This window comes from Cystoisospora suis, assembly GCF_002600585.1.
Source record: "Cystoisospora suis strain Wien I chromosome Unknown contig_8053, whole genome shotgun sequence".
Taxonomy (NCBI): Eukaryota; Apicomplexa; class Conoidasida; order Eucoccidiorida; family Sarcocystidae; genus Cystoisospora; species Cystoisospora suis.
In genome coordinates this window covers 390-11,616 of record NW_027160836.1, presented here as the reverse complement: position 1 = coordinate 11,616, position 11,227 = coordinate 390, and the positions used below count along the sequence as shown (strand labels likewise).

Sequence of the window (11,227 nt, the reverse complement as noted above, 5' to 3'; positions counted from 1 at the left end):
CAGTAGCGACGCGGCAGCACAATTACCACGTCGGAGATAGTCTTTTCTTCGCGAAGGTGTCGTGCGCCGTCTGTTTTCACGGGCCTGACTAGCTGACTTACACACGAATAGCGTGCCCCGGTGCATGCTTTTCAAAATAGCCAACTGTCTTCTGCAGTCTCAACTGCTGGGTGCTGCTTCCCCATTCTGTTCTCTCAGTCTTCGCAGCGGTGCGGTTTTTTTTTTAGTTCTCGATTACAACGTTCCTACAGTTCGCTTTCTGTCATCTCACAACGCACACGTCAAATCCTGGAAAAATCTAGACCCGTGGGGCTCGGGTGGAATGGCAGCAGCCAGCAGCTCTGGCGAGTCCGAACCTCCATTCCTTAACCATTCTCCAATCTTCATGACGGTTCTCTTTTCTCTTCTTCTCTAGCTGGGCTTGTGGCCCGCCGGGACGAAGCTGCACTGAGCCGCCAACTGGGTTTTCCTGATTTGTCGTTTGCTTTGCACGATGCGACATTGATTCCCAGGACATTGTCTCCCCAGTTGGAGCTTAGTGAATAACAGGAGCTTAGCGGCCTTGTGTCTCCTCGTAAGAATCTGTTCTTCTCGTTGGCATAGAAGAAAAATGAGAGAAGCCACGCTGCGTATGATGCGACGGGAGGAGCTGGTTGAGACATGCTGTAGACTGCAGCGAAGTTGTCAAGGTACGTGCTTGTAGGGGCGTGCCTGCCACACTTCACACCTGCATTTCTTCAGAATTTCAAGATGTTATCCTCACTACAAGCCGTACCGAGAAGCATATACCATTTGGATAGCTTGAGACGAACGACTGGGAAAGCTTAAGAAGTTTCGTTGTATTGCCACTTTTTGTGTGTGTTGGGCCGGACGCAAATGGTAATATTAGCGACAGCACCAGTCAAACCCCCGTGAGCCGAGGGGGGCCTGTTACTTTTTACCTTTTCGTTAGGAGGTACGACCTGTGGTGCTGCTTCGGCCAGGCGTAACGTCCTGGAATTGGATCCGGGCAAAACTGGCGGGTAGCTCTACTATCATTGGCGGGGTCTCCTGCAGGTTCAGGGCAATGTCTGCCCGCTGTTTGCCACTTGACATAACTGATAGGGGCTGACCTGCCCCACGTCTTTGAGGACATCCACTCGATCCCAGTTGTGTACACTTACACGAACCCTGTTTCCATTGGCATCTTCTGGCCAGTCACGCGAGTGAAGCTCGCTGTCCCCCCGGAATATTACTCGGACTGCGAGTCTCCTTTCCAGACGTCCGCGAAGGTGTCGAGTATCTGATATCACCTCTCTCTCTTCTACCTGTCTTGTTCTCAGACCTCCAGAGTTCGCTCGAGGAACTAAGGGAAAACGGCGCGCGGCTTCAATCTGAGAAATCTGGGCTTGAGTGCGAAGTACATGATGCAGGCATCCATCTGACGTACGCGTAGCACTTGATTGGGAAAACTTGTGAGAGGGTGATGCTCTGGTCTGCAGTGACGACGTGGCGTCGAAGGGGTACCTTGTTGTGGTGACATACATTGGTGTGTATGATGCCATGCGTTTGTCCAAACCCTAGAACGGGCTCGCGGATGTCATTACAGACCCACACCTCTCGGGACCCATACGAAGACTTGGAGGCACTCCGTGTACGTTTTCGCTTTCTTGTTGGCTTACCCACGAAGAGCTGGGCGGATGAGATAGTTAGTCAAGCACTCGCTCACCAGACCCCCTTAGTTAGATTTTCATTTGGCTTCGTTCCCTTAACAACAGACAGCAGTGAAGATGTCTACTGCACGAGCACTGTGCGCGGATGTGTGTTTGTGCAGTCGGCTGCAACGCGACGATGGCGTCGTTGGCAATTTCTTCAAAGAGTAAGTGCTGCTCCGTGACTGCTGCAGCAAACGGCTCTCAACGTTTCCAGACAAGACCTCTGCCCGCCCCTCCTTGTACGGGGCGTTCTGTTATATCGGAAACCTTAGAAGCGCTTCTTCCTACCTGGGGAAGCTCGGAGTATGTGAGTACGTCTCATATGACGGATGTTGTCGCGAAGGTTGTCTCTTTGAAGGGCGACATGCCGTAGTGGAGTTTTCCTTCCTTGTCATGGCGTTGTCTTGACTCCGACTCGGCGGCTTGTCTTTGCCACACGTCACTTGAGACGCGGACCTCCTCGATACACCTGCCAGGTTGCTAATTTCTTCGGTCGCCTTTACAAAAGGATGTTATCATCGAGCAAAGCCGCGCATGCACACCTCCAAGAGAGCTGCTCCTCGGCGGGCATTCTGTTTTCTGTGCAGGACTTTGAACCCAGCCCTTCTCCCTGTAGGGCCGCTTTCGTCACGGCCCCACAGACACAGCACTGAACAAAGCATTCAACGGAAGAGCACACCAGACACAGCACTGGCGTGCTCTTCCGTTGAATGCTTTGTTATCTCTGTTTTCCAGGAATACACCGTAGTTCAACAATCTGCACAAACATTCCTCCCGTGTGCAACTGTCTCTGTCTTTGTCGTTATATCCCAGCATTGGCATTCACCAGTTCTCTGACTTCATTCAGCAGGTGCGGACGCAAACTCCTGAAGCGGCTGCCGCCGTAGCAGCAGCACTCGGGTCTTCCGCCCAGGCCCTGGTGAAGGACACACAGCGTCATTCGTTCGGACTTCCTGCTATTCCTGCGGCAAGTGATTTAGCTAAGCACAGGTCTCCCTCCGGACTCAGTGGGACGCAGTCGCAGGCACGGGAGTTCCAAGAAGAAAGCGCAGAAGGCGCACTGCGTTGTCTGCCGTGTCAAACTCGCAAGACTCCCGCAGAAACAGCCAAGCAGTTTGCAAGATCTGTCACCGAGGCTGCAGCCGAAGCATGGCATAGGACAAGCACTCAGTCTTTGGCGGCGTTGGCGGCGGAGGGCATCAAGGGGGAAGGGACTGTAGATAGCCGAGGAGACGACAACAATCTATTGGCGAGGAAGGAGGGTGAGGCAGACACCCAGGCGACGCCAGAGGAACCCCTGTGGCAAGATCCTTTTGCCGATGAACTGGTGATGAAGGCTGTCGGGCAGCAGGGAGGAAACAGCTTGCGTGCGCTCATGCAGAGAAAGTGCACTGAGGAGAGACTTCAAAAGGAGGTAGGAGGAGACAGGGCGTCAAGTAGATTCGCTGACGGTGTACATGGGTGTCGTTTTATGACTCTGCTCCTTTCAGAGTGTTTCGGTGTTGCCTCAGGGCGATCAACGGTCCACCAGTTGGACTCTTGTACACGCTCGAGTGTATGCCGTGACTCCTGTCGTAGTTAGAGCTAGGCCATCACACAACACGTTTTTGATCCGTGCCTACTTTGGTAGGTTCGGGCATCTCCGCCTGTCCGCTTCGCATTGCTGATGTACAGTATGTGTTTTCCAAGTGTTTCTGTGCTGGGTGGGGTTTCAGGCACAAGGGTGGAAGCGAGTCCGCGAAAACTAAGAGTTTGGTCAGCTTGCGGAATCTCGTGCTTCTCTTAAGTGTGTAGGGAGCACCTGTGCGTCACTGTCTCTTTGTCGCGTGTTGTCTTCAGGTTGCCCAGTGGCTCAAGGACGCGGACAGCATGTCTGTCGAGGAGGTACCTCGTGGCCCCTTATGTCATCCTGTTCTTCAGATGGGCAGTTGTTCCCTCTCACCGGAGTTGTGCGGCACCGCGCTCTTCCCAGCTCGTCCCGAAGGGGGTTCTTCCCTTCTAGGTTCAGTGGAGCAAGGGAGTTTTTGCGGAGCTGTCTCCCCAGTTCGAGGCCCAGACTCGCCGGAGGGAGATAAAGGGTTGATCAAGACCTCCGATGAGGAACGGCAGCGTGCTCGGTTAGTCTGTGATGCCCGGTTACTAGCCCTCCAGGTGGAACGGGCGCTGGGCATGGACAATTTACAGCGTTCAACGACTTCGGGCTTTCCTCCACACTCGTCCAACTCTAACATTGGCTACCTGCCTCGTGGCGTTCAGCGTCCGCATGCCGGCCCTGAAGCGGACTCGAAGGAGGCTCAGAATCACAGTGGAGTCGAGATCCCGGAACGTGATACTGCTGATTCAGCGAGGGACAAGGCCAAAGTGGACCAGTGGGAGACAGGTTTTGCAGGTGACTCGAGAGACTTAGATGATCTTTGTGCGCGGGTGTTAGGCGGAAGTCGTAATTCACGGGTTATAAAAGAAGCAGCCGAGGCGTCATCGACGGTGGCACCGTCTTGTTCGGAGAAGGAAGGTCAGGAAGATGCTGAGCACAAAGAAGTTCCCGGCTTGTGCCAAGTACGTGACATCCTGAAGATAAGTCCAAAGTCTCCAGAGAAGCTAACCCACGACTCTGTAGATGAGACGCCTTCATCCAAGGAACCTTCGGTTTCTCACAAGAGAACTGAAAGTGGTGACTGCTTCGAGGGGCGCCACACAGAGAGATCCACTGACGAGGTAAATCCATGCCAGGCACACTACCGGACCACAACTGGAGGGTCTCCCTCTACGGCGGGAGAGCGCGTGTTTGACTCGGCGATTGCGCCGGGAAGTGCTTTTAGGGAACGTAAGGAAGCGACCATTTCCCTGCGTACGAATGAGCACCGGAACTGCCAGAAACTTCCGACGCCTCGCTCCATGTGGGAAAAGGGATCTTGCGTCAAAGAGGACGGCGACTCGATGTCGTTGGAATTTCGGTCCAATCCTGCGTCTTCGGTCTCCCGTTCCCAGTTTCCACAGGATCTGCTTCCCTCAGGTCGTCTTCTGACGGGCACCGTTGCTCCACTGAGACGTACTACGGGCCCTTGCGCTACAGCTCCGCATCTGCCGTCTGGGCCGCGTGGCGGAACCCCAGAGGAGACGGTTTCAACCAGTCCGGGCGTTGCTGTCCAAACAATCAACCCAACGGCTGATCCGACCGAAGGAGACGCTGTCACCACCAGCGGTGGAAATGTCGCTGTTAACCCGGGCGCTTCCGTGGAACCTTCCATCCATCAAGACTTAACACCTTCGCAACAGCGGGGACACAGGGCCGCGAATGGGGGCATGGCCGTCGGGCTCACGAGGCCAGCGCAGTCTGCCCGCGATCCGAGGCAGCGCGGGGGAGAATCCCTACCATTCGGTGCCACTGTTAAACTTAGGCTTTCTCCTGGTGCGGGTCCTGCCAATACGCATCGCGTAGCCATAGAGACACAATCAACTGATGTCTCAGAGTCTCGCAGCGATCCCATTGCTGCACTGCCAGGAATGTCTTCAGTCCCAGTGTCTCCGGGAGCCCGTGCCATCGACAAAGACACCGTCAACTCCGGTGTACAGCCAACCAAATGTAGGAATGATCTGTCTGCATCTAATCTTCTCTCTTCACGGTCATCTCCATCGCGCCCTGCCATCGTGGTTGGCCCAGTGCCCACCTTTGGGGACGAAGGAATTGCGAGGGGGACACTTCTGACAAATGACGAATCCGCTCCACCGTCTAGCAGTCTTTCTTTTAGATCATCTGCGTCCAGCGATCGCCTGGAGCAACGCAGCAATGATCCTCATCTGTGTCCACACTCTGACGGTGTTCTTTTGTCTTCATGTGTACCACCAGCTTCTTCGCCTACCATGACCGTGGAGAGTAAGATGCTGCCGGACCAGCGCGTCCTTCTGTCGTGGCACCTCGGAGAGAAGCCCCGAGCTCTCGTAGCCTCTGCTCCTGCTGGAGTTCATCGGCAGATAGAGGTGCAGCTGTCCATTCTAGATCTTACGGCGGAATTTGAGGCACATGACACTCGCTCCCAGCCGGGCTCAGTGGCCTCACCATCAGCGGCACAATCCACCCCTCCTATTCGTACTGCCCGAGCTTCGACAATGCTCTTGGACAACCTGAAGGTGGGCAGAGAGTATCACTTGACTCTGATAGGCCGGTGCATCGACCTTGATCTCTCCTCCGGAGTGGAGGAATCACACGCTGAACCCGTATGTGGCGTTACGGTGCACTTTCATCTACAGCCGGATGGTCTGAAAAGCCTCCGGTGTCGCCCCGTAAGTCTTGCAGCGCTGGGGTTCGCTCACTCAGTGGGCCCCGGTGGCCACGTGGCCACCGTTGCCGGGCAGAGTGCGGGAAACCCGGAGTCTTCGACACCGGGGTCCGGTGTTTCGGAAAACCGTGCCGCGACGGGCGCTACCACATGCGAGACAGGGGTATCTGACGGAAGTGCCTGCTGTCGTGCAGGGCGTACGGAAATCGGCTCCACGAGCGTAGATTTGTCTGGGGGGCAGCAGCGCACCAGTCAAGAATGCTCCCCACTGAGTTTCTGCAGTTCTGTCACAAAACCCTCTAGCTGGGCTCCTCCGCCTCTTCCTCCGCCTCCTCCTTCACCCCTTCCTCGTCATGCGGCTGATTCATCGTGCATGGCAAACTACCCTGCAAACTCCGTACCCTTTGACCTCTCTTCTGCATCCATGCCGCACCGGAACAGCGTGCCAGTGCCACATCTTGGTTTGTGCGAGCTGATACACCATCCGCCTCTGCCGGAACCAGGAGTGAGCAGCTGTCTCCAAGGAAGCGCGGTCAGTCACGCCGGCGTTTGGACACCCGCTAGCTGTCATTTGCGGTCAAGCGGGGAGTCGCACTCCACGGATTGTCCTGTAGAGACTGCGCGCGGAAGATCTGGCGCTCAAGGCGTAGTAGGGGGCGTCATTGGTTCCCCTTCTCTCTCTGTTCGTCCATCAGGTTCCGCTTTGGCAGCTGTGCAAACAGTCTCGGTTTCGACTATATCAGACGAGCGATCTGCTTCTGATCCTGTACTGGGTGTATCACAGCACTCGAGAGAGTCCCTTTGTGTTGCCGCTTCAAGGAACTTTCAGGGGGTCAATGCCAGGAGTGGACCTGCAACCACGTTCGTGGGCGCGCAGGGCGGCTCCTACGACGGTCCAGGGTTTCAGCCACCATCTGTGCTGCCGCCGCGTTCCGTTCCCCACTGCAGTAGAACCAACAGTGGGGCAATCCCAGCTTGGGGATCCGCCTGTCTGCGAAGCTCTTCGGGGGGCTCCTCTGCGGCGTCACGTGGCCGCACCGTGGGGGCTGCATCGGTGTTCCAGTTACCAATACTCTCGTCAGCTTGGCGTGCAGTGAAGGAGACAGCTGTTGCTGGTCAGGCTGTTATTGAGACTGTTGCGTCGAGGGCCATGTTTTCTGGTCCTGCAGCCTGCGGCCGTCAGCAACGCGGTCGGCCTCCCCAGGAGCCAGGCCAGAGGAGGCAGCACTCTCTCGGCTGTGTGGACATCCGTACGCGAGACTGGGAGATTGGAGACGAGTGTCAAAGTGGTAAAGAGCGCACGACGTCACATGTACGAAGCAGTAGTTCCGCACTTGTAGCGAGCGCAGTTGTGTCGCAGACAGCAGTCCCAGTCCTCGACGGAAGCTCGGATACTACGAAGAGGGTGAGCTCGGCTGGCGGGGCGTGGTCGCGTCATTTCGAAACACGAACCGAGCGGAGCCCTCCGCGCTCTCAACAGCGTTGCCCCGAACTGAATGTAGCGAAAGCCGTGGACGTATTCTTCGCGAAGGAGCAGCTGTGGGTGCCTCCACAAAAAGTCCGTGTTTTGGCCGCAGCACGGGTTCGGTGTCAAGGGGGCGACAGTGCGGGAATGTCTCACACCCAGGCCTCACCTGGGACGGACTGGGAGACACATGTGGCCCCGTCCCCGTGCCCTAACCTTGGTGGCCGTTCCGCTGCCCTGGTGGGTCACAAGACGGCCATTCTCAGCTCAACTCTTGGTGTTGCCCGGCTTCCCAGCCGCGGCCGAAGCCATGCAATCCCGACGGACGCAGGCACTTGTGGTCTGCGAATACATGCAACAGAGGGACCGGCACGGTTTGTTGAGGGAAAGGGCACGCGCACCTCGAGCGGACAGATTAACAAAGGAACCCAGAGGCAAGAGTTGGGTGTGGCAGGCTGCGGGCCGACTGCGCAGACAGCGCTGGATGGTACGGGGTTGCCCCGCAGTCTTCCTTCACTCTGTCTCGCTCCCGTAGCTTCGGAGTCTGTCGCGCAACAGGGTGGAGGCGTCGCCTCTACCCCGTTGTCAGCTTGTTTGGACGCTCAGAGAACGGTTGCCCCGGTCCGACCGCAGTCGCCGTGCCACTCCAGGAGCTCCACATTGGAACATAAGGAGGACTCCTCTGGCTCCCAAACGTCCAGTATCTCCTGCAGTCACCTCTGCATCCCGTCCGTGTCTGTCGGTGTGAGTCAAGTCGTCAATGAAACACAAGCTCGGAGGCTTGAGCCGGCGGTCGGCCTTGTGATTCCAAGTCCTCCTGGATCAGCCACGGCACACCGAAATACGCCTACAAGCTTATCAGTTGTTTCTCCAGTGGCTCCACCTACAGTGGTGCCTGAAATTTGTCCCAGTATTGTTGCAGCACGACATCCAGAGAAGAGCGGATCAAAAGCCGTGTCTCCTGCGGTGAAGGTGACCGGCGAGGGCCGGAGACAAGCAACAGAGGCGTTGGAAAAGCTGAGCTCTTTGCGGAGCGAAGAACGGGAGCTTGAGCGCCTCATTGAGACGCGCCGGCTCTTTCATGAACAGAGGCAGAAGCAAGCGGATCTACTTCGATGCGCGCTGCGAGGATCTCGGCAAGTAGTCACAGACCCATCTGAAATCCCAGGGAAGCACGGGCCCGCTGCCGCCGATAGCAAGGAAGAAAGCCAGCGGGCCAATCCGCTGTCCGACCGGCGTTCGGACGTAGTTACCGGGGCGAGTTTCTTTTCGTCGCTCGGCTTCGTTCTCCCGCCAGTGCCATCTACTGCTGAAAAATTTACGAGAGGCTCCTCTGATTCGCCTTCTCTGACGCGTGCTCAGTTGGTCGCGGATGTCTCTACACCAACGGCCCCTCAGGCAAAGATAAGGGCCCCAGCATCTCTTCATCATCTTGCAGCGGCATCTCTCCCCCCTGTTGCCGCTTCGTCGCTCGGGCGCCACCCCAGCCGCTCTTCTGAGACAGAAACTCGGACGAGTAATGTTTCAGTTGAGGGGACACATTCTGTGTCCCAAGAGAAGCACGGTCGCGACACGTCGGGTTCTCGACACAGGCCGCTGTTGGGACACGCGAGAGGAGTGACGCAGTCGGGGAGTCTTGTCATGTCCCTTGATCGGCATTACCGACAACTTCGGAGACCTCGAGCAGGTAGCCCGGTACCACACCAGGAGTCGGTCGTTTCTGCGACAGCGTGTACACCAATTCCAACAAAGAAGGCAACTGGTTTGTCCGAGCGAGTCTTAGCTTCCGAAAGCAGAGCTAGCTCACCCCGTGCAAGCAGCTCAAGCTTGAATCACAAGGCAGCGACACGTCGGGAAGCTCACCTGACAGACTCAGTGGGAAATGCTGCGTCAGCGCCTGCAGAGATTTCCCGGATGTCGCGGTCGGACACGGTGCATGGCTCCAGTAATTCCGCGCTTTCAGAAGGTCATTGTTCTCCGAGTGATGTTGCAACTGGATCCGGCGGCGCTACGTCGTCGCGCTCCCACTCGGCAGCGGTGGACCATGGGCTCCCTCGCTGCAGCGTTTTTCCGTTGCCACAGTCTGGGGCTGCTGCACATGCCAGCGCTTCCTGCTTTCCCAGCAATCGGCACCGAGTCTCGTTGCTGACAGGCTTCTCCGGTCGGACAAGCACTGATGGCTCCTGTGGGGTTTCGATTGCAAGAAGCACAGCCCCGGTACCACAAGTCTACACAGCGGGCCAACCCTCGCCTCTTTTCTATGCAGACGCCTCTAGAAACGGCGCGGGTCGTGGAGGCATTCATGTTGGTCCCTGCACGAATCCGATTCATGGCGGTTTTCTTTCCCAGCCGTTTCACCCTCCGGTTACAGTCCCTTCTTTGGAGCCTAGAAGAAGCGAGGTGAATAGTCGCAGGTCTCCACGACAGTATAGCACCAGCGCGGCGAGCGCTGCCATTTCGCCATCTACGACGTCTCTGGTGCATAAGCAAAATGCCACACCGTCTCCCGGCACTCAGATGAGCAAACAGGAAGCGAGCAACCAGGCAACGGTGCTTCTTAGTGGTGACAGCGGTGGACCGGGCGCGCTGGGCAGGAGACAAGTCACTTTTTATTGAACTGGATGCGGCGGGAGCCCTGCTGCACCAAAGGTTACGCTCAGCGTTTCTTCCAGTCGTCTTATTTCAAAATAATGTCCTACGTTCTGCTGCGGGCCTCGACCGGCTGTCACCAGGTTTGCGGTCATGGCTTGTGAAAAAGATGGAGAATGTAGGCTCACGAACACTCGGGTGCAGCTTCCAGTTGTGACTGAACGTATCTCTGGGTGGCTGTTAGACCGCATGTCAAGTGGTGCTGCAGGAGTGCTAGTGCGTTGCTCAAGCGACTAGAAACGAATCTGAACGGAAGGCCTCTAGTATACGCATGCCCTGAAGGTTTAACGTCTCCACGCACGTGAAGTCGCGTTTCTTCCGGGGATTCCTCCTGGAGCTTCATGCATGATAGGTGGCTGTGCTCTAGAGATTCCCGCAATGCCCGCCAGCGCTTGAGCATTCTTCTGTGCCGGGACGACGCCAGCTATACTGACATACCAATAAAGGGCGTTCTTATGGGCGTGGCTTAGGCGACGAAGATGTAGCATTGCGAACCGGGTGGGTGAACACGCAGTGCACGGTCTAAGGTGTTCGGCACGTTGACAGTGGCGGTGGCAGCTTTGTTCTTTAGAAGTCGTGGACGTCAGAGCAAGCTCGCCCACCTCGAGGTAAGGCGGTGGGGCAAGTGAGCAACGCCTTGCGAACCATTCTGCTTCGTCGCCACTCTCAGCCGTAGAGTCCAGCTGTCTGTACAACTCTCACGGCAAGATCGCCCTGCGGACTCACCTCGGCTGGAGCGGGACGGTTCCGTTCTGGCAACACTTTTTTAGCCGACAGCATGGCGCAGCTTCTCCGTGACACGAATGTAATTTTTGGCAGTTGCGAGGCCGACACTGGCAACCACATGCGGCCTGGAACCTAAGAGCCTTGGGTCCAGTCGCAGCTTTTCACTGTTCGGAACGCAGTGGGTTACCTATGCGTTCGCGGTGAAAGCGGCTGACAGCTTAGGACTAGCTGGTGGAAGACAGGGTGGGCTTCTGAAAAGGTGCAGGCGCTTCCGCCCTAGTCGAGAGCACCGACCCTGACGGCAGGGGCCGAAAGCAACCTAAGGGAATGCTGAGGCTCTGTAAACCGTCTGCATTTCAGTCCAGCGTTCATAGCAGGTTTGGCGGGGGGGGGCGGCTGCCACTCCGGGTGTGGTG

The 11,227-nt window shown here is 56.7% G+C and overlaps 1 protein-coding gene across 1 annotated transcript; it reads left to right on the top strand.

Annotated features, from left to right (window-relative positions):
* The first annotated feature begins 106 nt into the window (after window positions 1–106).
* CSUI_010709 (uncharacterized protein) lies at window positions 107–10,342 on the top strand. Its single transcript, XM_068070811.1, has 5 exons — window positions 107–689; window positions 1,323–1,425; window positions 1,814–1,858; window positions 2,508–3,108; window positions 3,534–10,342. The coding sequence occupies exons 1-5, from the start codon at window positions 611–613 to the stop codon at window positions 10,050–10,052; spliced, it is 7,347 nt and encodes a 2,448-aa protein (XP_067917213.1). The 5' UTR covers window positions 107–610; the 3' UTR covers window positions 10,053–10,342.
* The last annotated feature ends 885 nt before the right edge of the window (window positions 10,343–11,227 follow it).